The following is a 17,487-nucleotide window of genomic DNA, read 5'->3' on the forward strand; positions in this document are numbered from 1 at the left end:
AAACCTAAGAGAGGTGATTTGGGGGTAGATGGGGCGGGGCATCTGGGAGTCTGGGAGTCCTCACATGTTTTTCCCATATAAATTAATGGTAATTGCTTCTTTGCTTAATGCCTTTGCTCTCAGCTTGAGAAAGGTTTCATAGGAACACTCTACTTTCAGACAGCAGGGAAAACCCATACTTGAAAATATTTATCTTTGGCTCTGAATTTTACTGTGATGCTATCGGAGTCCAAGCATTGTGATTTGGTGAGTGCCTTGAATTTATTAAAGCGGATCTTGTTTCTACACATTTACAAGATGTTAGATGCTATTATACACTGGAGACAAGTTCAGAGGTCAAAGGTCAGGAGGTACTAGGAAGTTATTGTCAAGACTGCTCCACCCTCAAGAGAAGGGAGCTGTTCACGAGACTTTAGGATAAAAGGAGAACATCTGGAGTATCAGTAATTAAGTCTGAAATGTGGTTCAACAGGAAGTGACAAGTCTGTCCTCAGAGATCTTTTCAAAGTAGGACAGTCTCCATAGTTTAAATATCTATCGCTGGGTCTGGAGCTAGGTCTCATGGGATTTTTTAACTCCTTGGGTTCCTTTAGGGCCCTTGGGGGATGGCCTTGCATACACAGACAACAATTACAGAATTTAATCACAGTGGGACGTTTTTAGTTATCTTGGGAACTTTAAGACCTTTCTAAATCAGGTTTCATGGTTAAAATACAATTTAGCTGAGTTCATGTGACAAAGATAACGCCCCCGCACCGTTTAAACTAAAAAATACACGGCTTTGCAGTCCACTTGCATTTTCTGTGTTATCTTTGAAATAACTGTACAATGGGGAATAACTTCCTTTTTTCTACCCATCAATGATTTCGCCTTCTGCATAGGAGTTAATTCTTACAGAGTGATGGCTTTTGATTTTCAGCTTCCCCATTTCTACTTGGAGTTTCTATCTGAAATACAGAAAAACTTCAACTTGACTATCCTGAAACATTTTAAAGCCTCCCCCTCACCTCCCTTCTCTTTATAGGAAATGTAAAAGCCCCTGATTTGGAATATTAGGTTATTTGTTCCAACAGGAACAATAAAAGGTGGGGAAGGTTAACTTCAAGTAAGGAGGGTAATGCCTCGTTGTCTTTGAGTGGATGTCCTGGGCTCCCCACCCTTCCCTAGAACTTGCAGAAATGAGGAGGTCTGGTGGCCTGTGACAGTGTGGGTTCATACAAACTGTTATAATTAGCCTTGTTCCCCAGAGAAAGGGACTCCTTGCCCCCCCCCAGGCGGGGGGTAATGTCTTAAGTTTGAAAATCTAATCAGACTGGGCTTTAATTTCCAAAGGAAGGAGTTGTGGGCTGCCCACCCCCAGCCAGCCACCCTGCAGGCAGGGGCAAGGTGGCCTCTGGGCATTAGAGCAACCAAGCTTTCTGACCTCTGGGGTGGCCTAGCAGCTAGAGTCCAGTGGCAAGAATAAAATTGTCAAATGCAAGAAGCTTTCATAATCTCACTATTTAACACTACTTGAGATGGTTTTTGTTGTTGTTGTTGTTGTTTTGTTGTTGTTTTTCTCTAGATGTCAACACTGTGGCTGGGGCACAGGGGAAGTGGGCAGGTGAGGGTGGGGTCTGTTTGCCATATCTTATACCCCTTTCTGTTTTCTGAAATCCTATGCCTTATCTTTAGGATTAAGAATGCCTCAGTGGGCAGGTGCCTGGGTGGCTCGGTTGAGCATCAGACTTCATTCGGCTCAGGTCATGATCTCACTCATGATCTCATGAGTTTGAGCCTGGCTTCAGGCTCTCTGCTGTCAGCATGGAGCCTGCTTCGGATCCTCTGTCCCTGTCTCTCTCTGCCCCTCCCCCATTTGCGCTCTCTCTTTCAAAAATAAATAAAACATTAAAAAAAAAAAAAAAAAAAAAAGGAATTCCCTGGTGGGATTTCAGGTCTATTTCTAGGTCGGAGTGATCATTCTATCTCCCGAATGGCCAAAGGTTGGAGGGATAGCACAGGTTTTTAAACTTTCTTATGGCTTTTGTTTCTGCTTTAGCTTGACCTTCCTCTTGGGCCCAGGAAAGGCTCTGCATCTGGCACAGCGGGGGGCCTGCTGACCTGTAAACACAGACAGGAAAATTTGGGAGAAGGCAGTGAAAGAAGTCAGCATCTCTAAATCAATTTATGATGCATGCAAATCAGTTTTCAAATATTTACAGAGTCTCTGAGGGAATTACATCACTGTTTATAACTGTTTTGATTGTTTTTTATGACTCAGGCCCTGTAGAGCCAAGCGATGTAATTCCTGAGAGATGCTGAGACTACGCTGCGAGCCTCCCCTCCTGAGCGGAAAGTCGGGGTGTAATGAGAAAAGCGCTCCCCTTAATAGACGGAGCTTGGCTGAGCACTGGGGGATTATTAATGTGCTGCTGGGTGGCAGGAGATCTTTCCTCAGTTTACAAGTGGTGGGGGCGGTAGGGGCAACCGTGGTAGCCCAGAATGGGCGGGAGCGCCTGGCCTGGATGTGGCAGGGCACGTGCAGGTGCGAGCTTTGTGTCTGCCTCCTCTGGGGAGTCTTAGAAGATTCTGGTGGAAATAAGCCATGAATGATTGGGGTTTGATGCTTGTCCTCAGATCCCATCCCATATGGCAAAACTTCCCTGACTTCATAAAGAGAACTGTCATCCATTCCTATTAGAGGACAGGGGAGGGAGAGGCCCCCAGTCTCCATGCACAGCAGTAGGGACTGGACCAGTTCCTGTCCATCTTCCATGACTCTGGTCCAGTCACTACGGCCTTGACCAGTGCAGTTAGCACAAGAGCACAATTCCAGCCCTTGACCATATCTCCTCATCCCCAGTGTCCCCATATGGTGCCTTGACCATATCTCCTCATCCCCAGTGTCTTAAACACAAGTGTGGGTCCACACAGCATCCTTGCGGAACAGTGTGGAACAGAAGTGGGAGCAGTGAACTCCAGCCTCACATCCCAGCTCTGCTCCTCAGTAGCTGTGTGACCTTCAGCATGATCCTTGACCTCTTTCTGGATTTAATGGATTAATCCTTGTAAATTCTCAGTGCCATGTCTAGCTTCTGGCATGCAGTCAGTTCCGGAAATGTTTGCTGTTATTAGTCAGCATGGTGACTTATATTATCAAGTCTGGTCTTTGAAACAAAGTAGTGGGGTTCTAAAGCCTGGCTTACCCCAGCAGTTGAGGAAATGAGGTGGCCAAAGGCTACTTAGAAGCCAGCTAGTGGGCACTGAGGGGGCCGATCACTGGGTCGGTATGAGAAGCCATTCTTTGTGTCTCTAAGCAAATTCCAGGACAGCAAACATCTTCTGGGCCAGCAAGATAGCTCCACTGGGAGCACCCAAGAGTGGGACATCCAAGAGGGGCTAGAGCTCTCCTCCCTGGGGGTTCCTGGGAAGACCTGAGTCCATGGCCCTCACTCGAGACTTGGAGCTTCTGGTGTCACGTCCTGAGTCCCTCCCTCCTCTCCCAGGAGCATCCCTGTGGTGCAGACGCTTCGGACCACCGCCCTGACCACTGCCTGTGCGGACCACTCAGACCAGCGTGTGGGTTACCTGGAGCATGTGGTGGCTCGCATCTCTATTTCCCACCCACGCAGGGGAGACCTCCAGATCCACCTCATTTCTCCCTCAGGAACCAAGTCTCAACTCTTGGCAAAGAGGTAAGGCCAGGCTGGCCTAGTGGGGCAAAGGCTGGGGATTGTCAGGAGGGCCTATCCAGCCCCAGGTCACAGTGTCCCTACAGGGCCCTCCTCCCCAGGGCAGGTTGGTTCTTCAGCAGCTTCCTCTTGGAGATACTCAGATGTATACCCCACCAACCTGAAACCTGGCCTTCAAAACCGTCCTTCCTGGAAAACTTTTGTTTCCAGGCAGGAGAGATAAGGGTTTGGAGAGATTTATGGAATTCTGGCTATGACTTAATTGCTCTTCAAAGTGCACCAGAGATCATTTTTCTCACATTCACTCGGCATCTGGAGTAAAAGCTTGTATTAGGGAAGGACTGCTTTGCCCGCTGAAGCTTCTGCACGGTTCTCCAGTTGTGGGGTGTGCTCTTGAACTTGTGTGGGCAGGAGGCTCTGCTCCATGGGAGACTGGCTCACTTGGGGTGCTCGGTGGCTGCCCTCTACAGCCTTCTCACCCATGTGCCTGAGAGGGTCCCACTCAGGACCAATAAACAGCCTCTGAACTCTGGGGAATCACATAGGCTTTGTGGAGAGCCATGGAGCCATTTCTTCCACAAAGTCAGAAACAAGAAAGAAGTACTTTGATGCATTTGTGTTGCTTGCAGGTAACTGGAGTGAGGGGATTAATGGGAGGTTGGGGGAGGGGGCAAGGGGGACTGGGGCTTCCTTCCAGCCCCTTCTAGCTAAGAGGCAGAGGGAAAAAGAAAGGTTTCAGGACAAACCAGCACTTCCAGCTTCTCTTGAAAAACAGCTGGCAAGTGTGTCCCCCCCCCCTCACCCCCCGCCTCAGCCTCAGGAAGCACCCTGCCACTACCTGTCCCCTGGGCCGTGGCCCCACTGCCTGCTTGCCCACACTGGGCCCACATGACCCATTTGGGTTCCCTGCCTGGGGCTGCAGCCATATTTGGGCTGTAGGATTCAGAAAATGGGGGTTGAGTAAAGGCCTCCATTCAGGACCAGGTAGGAGTTGCAGTTTCTCTTAGCCCCCTTCCACCCCACCCCTACTTTGCATAAGACAGAGAGATTGCCTGCAGAGATGAAAGGCTGAATGCTCTTGCCAGCCAGTTGTCTGAAGGAGTGGGGAGTTTGTCCTCTGGAACCAGCCCTGAGACCAGATCCTGGCTTCATGGGTTCCAAGGGCTTGGCCATCAGACTCAGTCCCCACCAGGTTAGGTTCCACCCTCGTAGAACGAGAGCGACAGGGGGCATCTCTCCCTCTTGAAGGTAGGCCTGGGCCATACTCTGCCTCTGCCCTTGGGAGACCAGCAAGGCTGTGAGCAGTTTGAGAGTGCCAGCTGGCAAGCCAACACTTTATTTATGCTATTTTACAACCAGAGTTATTATTATTATTACTGGAACTTTTAGAGATTTCATCTAAAAGTCCAAATTTCTAGCATTCCTTGAAACATTGAAGTTCTCTGATAAGGGCCCTCATTCCCTGTTCAAACACCAGACTGGAGCTGGGCGGATGGGCGGGGCCACTTCAAGGCACCTTAGGTCCCCGTCCTTACAGTAGCACGGAGGCCAGGCACAGGCTCCACTTCTCTGGGCTCTCATGAAGTCACCTCCCTAGAGCCCCCTTTGCTCCATGCTGCACACCAGGAGGCATCCAAGGTGGTGAGGCCTGACTTCGAGGCAGGAACTGGATCCAGGCACCAAATGGTGACCTGGGTTGACCAAGAGCCACAGTGAGGCTTAGGGGTTGGGGCGGCAGGTCAGAGGCCAGCAGGGCAGCAGTGACCTGCGAGGACCCATGCCGAGATGGGCTGTGGGCCCAGAGACATGAGATTATACCCTGCTCCTTCACCTCCTGGCTGGGCACCCAGGAGTCACCCATTTCTCCTCCCTTTATCCCTCACCTCTAGAAATATCATTTCACTCCCATCACAGTCCAGAATGCTACAAGCACTGGATGCTGATGATGTAGATGAAAATGCCCGGCACATGCAGCTGGCCTCCCTCCCTGTCCTGCTTACATCCACCTGACCTGGAAGAACCTTCCAGCGCCCCAGCATCCCCACCGCCTGGCCTCTGTGCACTCTGATCTCCTCCCCTTCTAACCTCCGTCCTGTTCAAGCCCAGTGTGTGCCCCTCAGATGGGAAAGAGCGGGTCCTGCCAAGTTCATTCGCTTCAAGACTACCCATTAGCTAGGAGGTGCTGTACCTGTGCCATCAAGCACTTGAAACCTGCCTTGAGGCCATTTGGCAGTCATCTGAGTCTTGGGAATTTGTTTTTTTCCAAGGCACAGATTTTGTGATTATATCAAGAGTTTGTATTTGGGCGATCTATTACTTCTACTTTATTTCGCATCTTGCTCAATACGGCAGCTTTTTCAGGTTGCCAGATTTTTTTTCACCAAGAGTTAAGTTGACATTTCGTTAAGTGTTTCAGCCCTTAGAAGACAGTTTGTCTTTGTTCTGTCCAGGCGGGTCGGGATCAGTTTGGCATCGTGTGTGAAAATCAGCCTTGACCTTTGCAGTTTCTTAGAAGAACGTACAGGGTGTGGCCCTTCCCCCTCACTATTCGCCAAGCGAAGAACATTCTTCCGATAAAGGTTTTTATACATTCGTTGGATGTTCGGAGAACACCCAAATCAGGCATCCAGTCTTACATCACACCAAATATGTATCTGAACTTCTGATGACAAATAAAGAGCTCTTGGGTAAAGACAGTGTTCCACAATAGAGCTAGAAAATTAGACTGGGAAGGAAGAGTAAGGGAGAAGAACCTGAGATTGTTTCTTCCAAGGAGAGGAGACTAAGCAGGGCACAGGGTGTGGGAAGAAAGAGGGTGCCCATAACTTGTTTCCTGTTTCCTGCTCAAGTCAAAGAAGAGGAAATGGATCTGGGTTGAAGTCCAGAAGGACCTTGGGGTAGCAAAGGACCAAGGGAGGCTCATCAGAACCTACAAGGGGAGGCTGGCTGAGGGGCGGGAGCTCCTGTGCCTCCTCGTGCTGCACCCAGGGGTGCCTCCCACCCACACTGGAGAACAACCAGGCCCCTTATGTCATCTCTTCCAAATGCACCTGTTGAAGCCTGTTAAGCCCTGGAGAGTTGCACGTTTTTCCTTCTTTGTATCTCCTGGAGAACAGCACGTAAGAGCTGGGTCCATGACAGATGTGAAGGTTTCATTCGTTCCATAAGCCAGCATTTTAGAAAGGTTTCCTCTGTGATGCCCTTGGTGCTTAAGTCCAAGAATCATGTGGCCTAGCCTCTTTCTGCCTTTGTGCATCCAGGCATTGGTCCAGATCCTCTGTAGGAGGGAAAGGGTAGGAAGGAACCAAACACCTGAAGGAACATGGGGTGGGGGGTGGGGGGTTTGAGGACCTTCTTTGGTAACCTCTTACACACCTCCCTGTGCTGGAAAGAACAAAGACAGGAGTCCGAATGCCATTGGGTGAGTCCCAGCTCAGCTGGTTCCTGGCCGTTGGACCTGCCATGAATCACTACCCTTGGGATCTCTCCATCGGCAAACTAGGATGGCAGGAAGAGCCCATCGCTGGCTGAGTCCGTCTCATGTTGGGCACCTGTAAGTCCTGCCAGCCTGCCTGCCTCTCAGAATGTTCAGGGGACCCGATGGGATAATGAAGGTGAAGCTGCTGTCCAGGGCTGTGTCATAATGCAAGGGTTTGAAAGCGGTCACCATTGTACCTGCACCTGCGCCTGTGCTGAGGGCCAGGCTCTTTTTCCTTCCGTTCTCAGACCTGCTGCCCTGGAGGTGCCACTCAGCTGAATAGTACCGTCACCTAAGTAATTCTGAGCTGGGAGAGAGCCCTCCTCGGCCTGTCCCACCCCCTCCTTTCCAGATCCTCGTGTTCTCACCCCGAGTCTCCAATTGCAGATTGCTGGATCATTCCAATGAAGGGTTTACAAACTGGGAATTCATGACCGTGCACTGCTGGGGAGAAAAGGCCGAGGGGGAATGGACCTTGGAAATCCAAGACATGCCGTCCCAGGTCCGCAACCCCGAGAAGCAAGGTCAGTGGTTCTCAGGAATTTCCAGACCACTTTTGTTATTTCTACCTTTTTGTTAACTCAGACTTTTATTTAACTTGTGTCTCTCATAATTCTTTCTTTTCTTTTTCTTCTTCTTCTTTTTTTTTTATGGAGGTAAAATTCACCATTTAAATCCTTTTAAAGTGTATAACTAGGGGAGCCTGGGTGGCTCAGTCAGTTAAGCGTCCGACGTGGGCTCAGGTGATGATCTCATGGTTCGTGAGTTCAAGCTCCACGTCAGGCTCTGTGCTGACAGCTCAGAGCCTGGAGTCTGCTTGGGATCTGTGTCTCCCTCTCTCTGCCCCTCCCCTGCTCACGCTCTGTCTCTCCTCTCTCAAAAATAAATACACATTGGGGCGCCTGGGTGGCGCAGTCGGTTAAGCGTCCGACTTCAGCCAGGTCACGATCTCGCGGTCCGTGAGTTCGAGCCCCGCATCAGGCTCTGGGCGGATGGCTCAGAGCCTGGAGCCTGTTTCCAATTCTGTGTCTCCCTCTCTCTCTGCCCCTCCCCCGTTCATGCTCTGTCTCTCTCTGTCCCAAAAATAAATAAACGTTGAAAAAATAAATAAATAAATAAATAAATACACATTAAAAAAATAAATAAAATGTGTAACCAAATGGCCTTCAGTACATTCACAGTCTTGTACAACTTACCGCTTAACTAAATCCAGAACTTTGTCATCACCCCAAAGGGATACCCCATATCCACTAAGGAGACACTCCCCGTTCTCCCAGCCCCCAGCAACCCCTAATCTACTTGCTGTATCCATGGATTTGCCTCTTCTGGATGTTTCATGTAAATGGAATCACACAATATGTCACCTTTCGTGTCCAGTTAGCATAATGTTTATAGTATGTATCATACTTCATGCCCTTTCATGAATAATACAATTTAATTGTGTGTAAATAATTGCATCTATAACATTTTGTTTATCCTTTCATGAGTTGGTGGACAGCTGGGTTCTTTCTACTTAATGACTGTTAGGAATAATGCTGCTTTGAACATCCACATGTAAGTCTTTATGTGGGCATACATTTTCAGTTCTCTTGGTTGTATACGTAAGAATGGAATTGCTGGGTTATATAGTAATTCTATGTTTGACTTTTTGGAGAACCATCAAACTGTTCTCTGCAGTGCTGTACCATTTTATATTCCTATCATCACTATATGAGGATTTTAGTTTCTCTCTGTCATCATCAGCTCTTGTTTTATCATATCCATTTTCTTATTATAGACATCCTAGTGGGTGTGAAGTATATCTCATTACGGTTTTGATTTGCACTAATTCCCCTAATGACTAACAATGCTGAGCATCTTTTCGTGGGCTTATTGCCCACTTTTATCTTCTTTGGAGAAATGTGTATTCATATCTTTTGCTTATTTTAAAACTGGGTTGTCTTTTATTATGGAGTTGTAACAGGTTTTTTTTAATGTTTGTATTTATTTTTGAGAGAGAGACAGAGCACAAGTGGGGGAGGGGCAGAGAGAGAAGGACACCCAGAATCCAAAGCAGGCTCCAGGCTCTGAGCTGTTGGCACAGAGCCTGACACGGGGCTCGAACTCGCGAACAGCGAGATCATGACCTGAGCAGAAGTCAGACACTTAACCGACCGAGCCACCCAGGCGCCCCAGTGGTTGGAATTTTGATAGAGATTTCACTGAATCTAGTTCAGTTTGGGGAGAATTGCCATCTTTACAAAATTGAGTTCTCCCATCCATGAACACAATTTATTTATTTATTTTGACTTATCTCGATCTTCTTTCATTTCTATCAGCATTGTTTTGTGGCTGTCAGTCCACATGCCTTGTACATCCTGGGTGACATTTGTTCCTAAGTATTTTGTTCTTTTTGATGCTATTGTAAATGGAATGGTTTTCTTACTTTTGCTTTCAGATTGTTTTTTTTCCTCTGGGATGGTAGCCCTTCCTAACTCTCCTTTTGGGTCATAATCATTTCTTGAACTGATCTGTATTGAATTCCTACTTTGGGCCAGGCACTGATGGAGGTGATAAGGCTACACCAGGAGAGAAAATGAGAATAATCATTGCGTCTTCTGCCATAGTCACCAACCTCAGTCTCTGATGTCTTCACATATCTCTCTGTTGGATTGGGATTTGTAGTAAAGGGACAGGGACTATGCTGTCTGTGGAGACAGTTCCCTGAAGTTTGCTTTCACCGTTCTGTTGTCCCTAGGGGCCTGCTTCTTGATCACCCTAGAACCTTCCCCTGCCCTGGTCCTTTTCAGAGTTTTCATGAAGCACAGTTTCAGAGAATTTTTTTTTAACCAGGAAGAACAGAAGAGCATTGACTTGCCTCATGCAGAAAATTGACTTTATTATTTTTTGTGTGTGAGAGAGAGAAAGAACGATCGAGGGAGAACAAGAGGGGGAGGGGCAGACAGAGAGTGAGACAGAATCTGAAGCAGGCTCCAGGCTCTGAGCTGTCAGCACAGAGCCCGATGCGGGGCTCAAACTCACGAGTCACAAGATCATGACCTGAGATGAAGTCAAATGCTTAACTGACTGAGCCACCCAGATGCCCCCAGAAAATTGACTTAAAATTTTTTTTTAATCTTTATTTATTTTTGAGAGAGAGACAGAATGTGAGCAGGGGAGGAGCAGAGAGAGAGGGAGACACAGAATCTGAAGCAGGCTCCAGGCCCTGAGCTGTCAGCATAGAGCCTGATGTGGGGCTCAAACTCACGAATCGTGAGATCATGACCTGAGCCGAAGTCAGACACCCAACCGACTGAGCCACCCAGGCACCCCAAAAATTGACTTTAAATGATCAAATCATCTATAAGACCCTGCCTGCCCCCAGTCACTTTCTTTCTGCCTTTAGGATAATAACTATTTTGAAAAAAAAAGTTACTATAACAGTCTAAAAATACAAAGATGCAAAATTTTACATCACTTGAAATTCAAATTAAATCACTTGAAATTGAAAGTTTATTTATTTTGAGAGAGAGAGAGAGAGAGAGAAAGGAGGGGAGGGACATAGAGAGGGAGAGAGAGAATCCCAAGCAGGCTTTGCGCTGCCAGCACAGAGCCCGATTGGGGGCTCGAACCCATGAACCATGAGAACATGACCTGAGCTGAAACCAAGAGTCGGATGCTCAACCCACTGAACCACCCAGGCACCCGAAATTCACATATTTTAAAAGTAGAAGTTCCTGAACTCTTTTAAAACACTAAAGTGCACTGACCTACCATTGAAAGTCGAGGATCAGCGTCTCATGCCAGCTGCAGCCACAAGCATCGCGTGCTCCTCGGGTACAAGGTGCTGTTCCTGTGCCATCAGCACTGCCACTTGCACCCGGACGGATGCGTCGGTGGAGCTGTGTGTTCACACAGCACAGCTTGTCCGTCGGAAGCTGAGGCCCATGTCTATCGCGGGGAAGAGCATGCACACCGTTGTGATTCTGGTAGATGTTTATTTACACTTCTAAGAACTTTGCAAGTCAGGGTCCCTGTCTGGACCTCAGTGTCCTGGGCTGTGAAACAGAGCTGAGCTAGATGTTCTCTGAGCCCTCATAGAGGACCTGCCTGTCTCTGAAGCAGTGGCTCGTGTGGCACGTCCACAGCCTGGAGGGGGCTCTGCTGGCCTGAGGTTACCCCTCCCCTCTCTCCAGCCTGCCCACATCCCAGTCCTCTTTAGGACCAGCTGGAGACATCCTCTTCCTGCAGGGGTGGGTGGGCGGCAAGATGGGCAGGCACCTAGGAGATCCCCACACCCCCTGGACCGGCACTGCCTGCGGGCGGCTTTATCAGCATGCAGGTGCTGATGTGGTGTGTCCAGTGGTGCCCGAGATCCTGCAAGACCACATTGCACCCCGCGCTGTAGGCCACCGCAAGGATTGGTGGGAAGCCACTGGGGGCTTTTAGGCAGAGGAGAGAGACGGTGTGAACTTCTCTGTTACTAGGTTCACCCCTGCCAGTTTGGTCGGACTACTCCGAACTGTGGTTGGAGTAGAGGAGAGGCACAGTTAAGGGGTCATCACGATGGGAGAGGAAGGTGACTCAGACCAGGGTGGTGGCAGTGGAATGGTCAGATTCCCAAAGCCGTGTTGAGAGGGCCTGCTGACAGGTAAGATACAGGCTGTGAGGGTAGAGAGGGGACATGGACGACTCCAGAAGATGGGTTTTGTTCTGGGCAAGAACAGACCCGCAGTTTCCTGGATCTGGAACGCTGCAGGGGAGGGGGGGCTGGAGAGAAAATTGGGAGCTTAGTTTAGGGCAGGGGGTTCCATGGAAGATTCCTATGACAAATCCAGGTAGAGATGTGTACCTGGATGCCAGGGTGGAGGTCTGGGGTCTGGGCTGGAAGTACACATTTGGCAAGTAGCTGGTAGTGAAAGCCACAAGTGTGCACGCGCTCTCCCCGGGGGTGAGTGGGGATACCCTGCCGCCCTTCAGGGGTGGGCACTGGAGGGAAATCTACCTACGTAATGATGATTCTCGCAAGTGCAAGTACTGAGCTGTGGGGTTGCTTCGGTGCCCAGCACAGAACTATGCGCCATGCACCCCCTACGCCCCTTCCCACCGCCTCTGCTCCCTGTCTCCTGCCTGCACAGCACTCTCCAGCCCTGCCCTCATCTTTCACCCTGATCTCTGGAACCTTGTCTGCTGGCTTCCCCGTGTTCCCAGTGCCTCCTGCTGTGCGGATCATCATAGGTGCGCAGTGGTTGTTTGGTGAATGAGTGAGTACATTTGGAATCTTTTGTGATCACCACATGACCAGCTGCTTTACATACTACAGTGGACACAGGCTTAGAGATGCAGGGGATATCTCCCGAGGGCGGCCCCACAGTAAGTCCTGAAACAGGCCAATGCGCTTCCTTGGGCATGGTTAGAACCTGCATCTTTGGCTGGTTGAGACAGGAACAGAATAAGCTCTCTTAGCTCTGACCTTCTGTGGCTTATTGGAATTTGGGGGACCGGGGCACACTAAGCGCCTGTGCGTTCCTGAGCAGTTCCCGTGGCGGTTCATTCGCACAAGCTTTGCCCTGCAGGGAGGTGCCGCTCCTGAGATGGCCTTTGCAGAAACAAGCAACAGGCAAGTGGCCTGCCGCTGGTGCCTTACTGCCCTCCCCTCTTTCTGTGTGTGAGGAGGATGGGTTCCTCTCTCTAGGCTGTGCACGCTCAGCACATCCAGGCATTAGCGCCTCCTCCCTGTGCACAGGTGGACTCAGTCTTGGTTCCAACAGCATCTCTCCAGAGTACAGGGGAGAAGAGAAAAAAGAATGAGAAGGGTCTTTCAACCAGTCTGGCTTTCAAAGCAGGGCTATCCTCTGGGGTGCCTGGGTGGCTCAGTCAGTTAAGCGTCCAACTTCGGCTCGGGTCATGATCTCAGTTTGTGGGTTTGAGCCCCGCTCTGACAGCTCGGAGCCTGGATATTGCTTCAGATTCTGTGTCTCCCTCTCTCTCTCTCTCTGTCCCTCCTACTCTCACGCTGTGTCTGTCTCTCTCTCAAAAATAAAAAAAAAAATTTAAAAAGCACATTATTAACAAAGCAGGGCTGTCCCCAACACTTACAAGTTTAGGTCAGTCTGGCAGTGTCTGTCGGGGACCTCAGCCATAGAAGGTGACACCAGTTAACGAAAGTTTCCTACTGACTGCAGCGTTCTGGGGCCCAAGAGAAATGCAGGCCTGGGAGCTGCCTATGGGTGTTGTCCTTTGGTGCCCAGGGTGTGATTGATCCCAAAGCACATGTCTTTCCCTCCCTGGTTTTCCAGTCACCGCCAGCCTCAATGCCAAGATTAATGCAGCAAACACAAAGACTGGCTGGCCAGAAAGAGCAGCACTGTTCTCATTTCTCTACAGTGCTCCTGAGACCCTGTTTCGGGAGCAAGGTGCTGGGTTCTGTATCGTTCACTTCAATACCCCTCAAATCTCTGCAACTTACATAATTGCTTTAAAAAAAAGAAAAAAGAAAACAACTCCATTTCAATGGTGTGCTATGCGATAGTACTATAAAATCTCAGCTAAGACCACACCTTATTAAATAACTGAGTCTTCTGAATATGCTAGCTCAAAGAATACTCACCCCTGTCAGATTGAACCTGGTTTGTGTCATTCGTTTTAAAACTATTTCTTAGAAACTGAGTAGCTGATGAGTTCATTCATTGTCCTCTTCAGTTCCTGGGCCAGGGGAAGGGTGTGTCTTCTCCCAAGATCAGTCTCCTCTGGGAGACAAGGGAGGAAGGGAATTGAGAGCACATCCTGATTCACAGCTGTGTTGTGTTTACAAAAGTGGCTTTTCATTCATTCCTGTGTTGAGCACACCTTTACTGAACTTTACTGAGTGCCGGATCTGGACTCGCTAGGACCTCAGCACCCTCACTGGGGAAGCAGGTGTGGGCCCAGGTGTGGGAGAGTAGGCTCCCTGAGGCATCCAGGGTGGGCGTGCAAGCCGAGCACTACGCAGGCCACCCCAGTTACCATCCAGAGCCTGCAAGGCCTGAGACAGGGCGCTGGCTGGTGATGATGCAGCCAGAGCAGAGGTCCCTCCTTGCAGACCATCTTTCAGAGAAGCATGGCTGCGTTTTAGAATGTTTGCATCTGGAATGTTCAAAATTTTAAGTTTGGGCCTTCCTGAATGCAGAAAGTTCCAGTCCTCTGAGAAATGTGTGCACTTCCTTCTCCCGCATCTGGTTTGGAACAGGCCTGGGGTCGGATCCTCATGTTCCCACTTTCCCCAAATCTCTGATGTCTTGGTCAATTCAGAGTGCTCTACCAAAGTGCCGTAGACCGGGTGGCTTATAAACAACAGAAGTTCTTTCTTCACAGTTCTGGAAGCTGGGAAGTCTGAGATCAGGCTGCCAGCACGGTTGGGTTCCGGGGACGTCTCTCTTCCCAGCCGCCTCCTTTTTATATCCTTGCACGGCGGAAGCTCAGCAAGCTAACTTTCTGGGGTCACTTTTGGTAGGACACTAATCCCATTCATGAGGGCTCCACCCTCCTGACCTAATCACCTCCCTACCGCCCCACCACCTGATACTATCACGTTGGGGTCAGGTTCCAACATATGAATTTTGGGGAACACACGCATTCAGTCCATAATGGCACCTGGCCTCACCACTGCCTTTCCTCCTACCAGATGAGGATGAACACATCTTGCTGAGGATTTGCATAAAAGATGATGACCCAGGCCAGGTAACTAAGGATAGGGGTCCCCCTATCCTGCCCTCCTCACCTCAGAGCCCACATTGGTGGTCACACCTGGTGCACGAGGCAAAGCCCGTGCACCTGCACCACCGGGGCCAGCCTCCCTGCTCAGGTAGGCATCCTGCTTAGTACCCTCGGGCACGGGGACACCCCCACCACCTCCTCGTGACCTGGGGCTCCTGCAAGCACTCCGATGCCCACAGCTCTGCTCAGCTGGAAGTGAGTTTGGCCCTGAGCAGCACTAGGGATGTCTTTGCTCGTTTCTTCTCTCATTCATTGGGCACACCCTTACTGAGACTGCCTGTGGGCAACACGCCAGACCTGCTGGGCACGCAGAGGCAGAAGCCTGCTTCTTCACGCTTCACCTCTGCACCCTGTTCCGCCCTGCGGTTTCGGCTCTGTGCCCGACACGGAGAGCCCAAGCAGGGCTGTGGTTTGTTTCCATCCTGGGCTCACACTTACTTTATAACCACGAGCCCACCTGAAGAGCTTGGGTGCCTCCCGTTGTCTTCGCCTGTGAGGGGGGTTGTAAGGCATCAACCTGAAATGGAAAAAAAATTCAAGCACGCTTTCCAATCCCCCTTCTCTAATGGACACCATGTATCATATTCCATGGCTCCAATGGGTTTTCGTTTTACATGGTGTTCACATAGTAATACACAGGCAGAAACAATTGATGGCGTCTTAAAAATTTCTATGTCATTTCTCTTGAATGCAGAGAATTCACTTTTTCTCCCTGATGAAAATTTCTTTTTTTTTTTCTCTCTCTCTCTCTAGTCTTCCCTCTGATTCCAAAAGAGCAGCAACCCGCATGGGCCAGGTTTCTCTCTGTTTCACCAGCATTTCCAGATGCCCACTGAGCTAGGGAAGCAGTAAAATGTATCAAAAAGAGGAATGGAATGATAGTGCTTATGTGTTCTCTATCAGGTACTGGTGTTATTTCACCTCATTGCTAAAAATCGGTATATAGGGGGGCGTGGGTGGCTCAGTCGGTTAAGCCTCCAACTCTTGATTTCAGTTCAGGTCATGATCTCATGGTTTGTGAATTCCAGCCCCGCATTGGACTCCATGCTAAGCATGGAGCCTGCATGGGATTCTGTCCCTCCTTGTCCCTCTGCGTCTCCCTTGCTTTTATGCACTCTTTCTCTCTCTCTCTCAAAGATAAATAAAATAAAATAAAATAAAATAAAATAAAATAAAATAAAGTAAAATAAAATAAAACAAAATAAAATAAAAATCAGTGTAGAATCAGAGCATCTGAAACAAAGTCCTAAATGACAAGGAGTTAAGGTTTATGAAAAAAAAAAAGTTCTTATTGCTAGTGATATATACAATAGTATTCACAAGTAAGATATTAATGAGATCTAGTATTTGCCTGAAAATACTTTGGGGGTGCCTGGATGGCTCAGTGGGTTAAATATCTGACTCTTGATTTTTGGCTCAGTCATGATCTCATGGTTTGTGAGTTCAAGCCCTGCATCAGGCTCTGCACTGACATCATGGAGCCTGCTCAGTATTCTCTCTCTCTCTCTCTCTCTCTCTTTCTTTCTCTCTCCCTCTCTCTCTCTCCCCTTCCCCTGTTTGTGCTCTCTCTTTCTTTCTCAAAATAAATAAATAAACATTAAAACACACACACACACAAATACTTCAAGGAGGGGTGCCTGGCTGGCTCAGTTGGTAGAGCGTGTGCCTCTTGATCTTGGGGTCAAGCCCCACGTTGGGTGTAGAGCTTACCTAAAAAAATAAAAAATAATAATAATAAACACTTCAGGGGGTGTGGGATGGGAAAGCAAGGAGGGGGTAGACAAAGCAAAATTGGTGGAATGTTGCTGATTGCTGGCACTGTGTGATGGGAACATAGAAACTCACTATTGCTTTCTCTATTTTGATTTGAAAATTTCCATCATGAAATTAAAAATATATATACCCATGTGTAACATTTCTTCCTAAGAGGTAAAAATGAAAGACTATCATAGAACTTTAGATTGCACAATTAAGGTAACATAAAGATATAGTTGCTTGGAAGCAAATATACTTTAATTCTCCATATGTATGTGAGAAAAAAAGGTTCAGTATACGATGGGAGAACTCGTTTCTTTGGACTAGTTTATTTGGACTTTCTTATCCCCAGAGAGTCAGTCTTAAATCTATCTAGGACTAAGGCAGGGCAGCAAACTCTGTGTGTGTGCATGGACTGGAGTGGGTATCATGTGTGTGTATGTGTGTGTATATATATATATATATATATATATATATATATATATATATGTGTATATGTATATATATATACACGTATATGTGTGTGTGTGTGTGTGTGTGTGCATGTGGGTATGTTATGTGTCTATATGCATATGTACATGTGGGTATGTATGTACGCATGAATGTATGTATGTATTATGTGTGTGGGGTGTGAGTGTAGGTGGGTACATATATATGTATGAATGTGTGTGTGTGTGTGTGTGTGTGTGTGTGTGCACGCGTGCATATTTGTTTGTTATTGAAGAACCAGCATACCATAGAGGTTGAGTCTGGAGCCAGCTTGCTCACCAGACTCATATTCTGCCCCTCACCAACAGCGGCCCTAGACAGGTCATCATCATTCTCTGAGCCTCAGGTCCCTCTTGTGCA

The 17,487-nt window shown here is 48.4% G+C and overlaps 1 protein-coding gene across 2 annotated transcripts in view; it reads left to right on the forward strand.

The window, feature by feature from the left end:
• PCSK6 (proprotein convertase subtilisin/kexin type 6) overlaps positions 1-17,487 on the forward strand; it is a 193,076-nt gene that overhangs the window by 127,348 nt on the left and 48,241 nt on the right. For both annotated transcript variants that reach the window (XM_086711391.1, XM_086711393.1), the window contains exons 12-13: positions 3,486-3,674; positions 7,537-7,673. In XM_086711391.1, coding sequence (XP_086567517.1) covers positions 3,486-3,674; positions 7,537-7,673 — 326 coding nt within the window. The remainder of the gene's footprint in view (positions 1-3,485; positions 3,675-7,536; positions 7,674-17,487) is intronic.

Source organism: Puma concolor, chromosome B3 (assembly GCF_028749965.1).
Source record: "Puma concolor isolate L17-30 chromosome B3, mPumCon1.1.hap2, whole genome shotgun sequence".
In the NCBI taxonomy this organism is placed as follows: domain Eukaryota; kingdom Metazoa; phylum Chordata; class Mammalia; order Carnivora; family Felidae; genus Puma; species Puma concolor.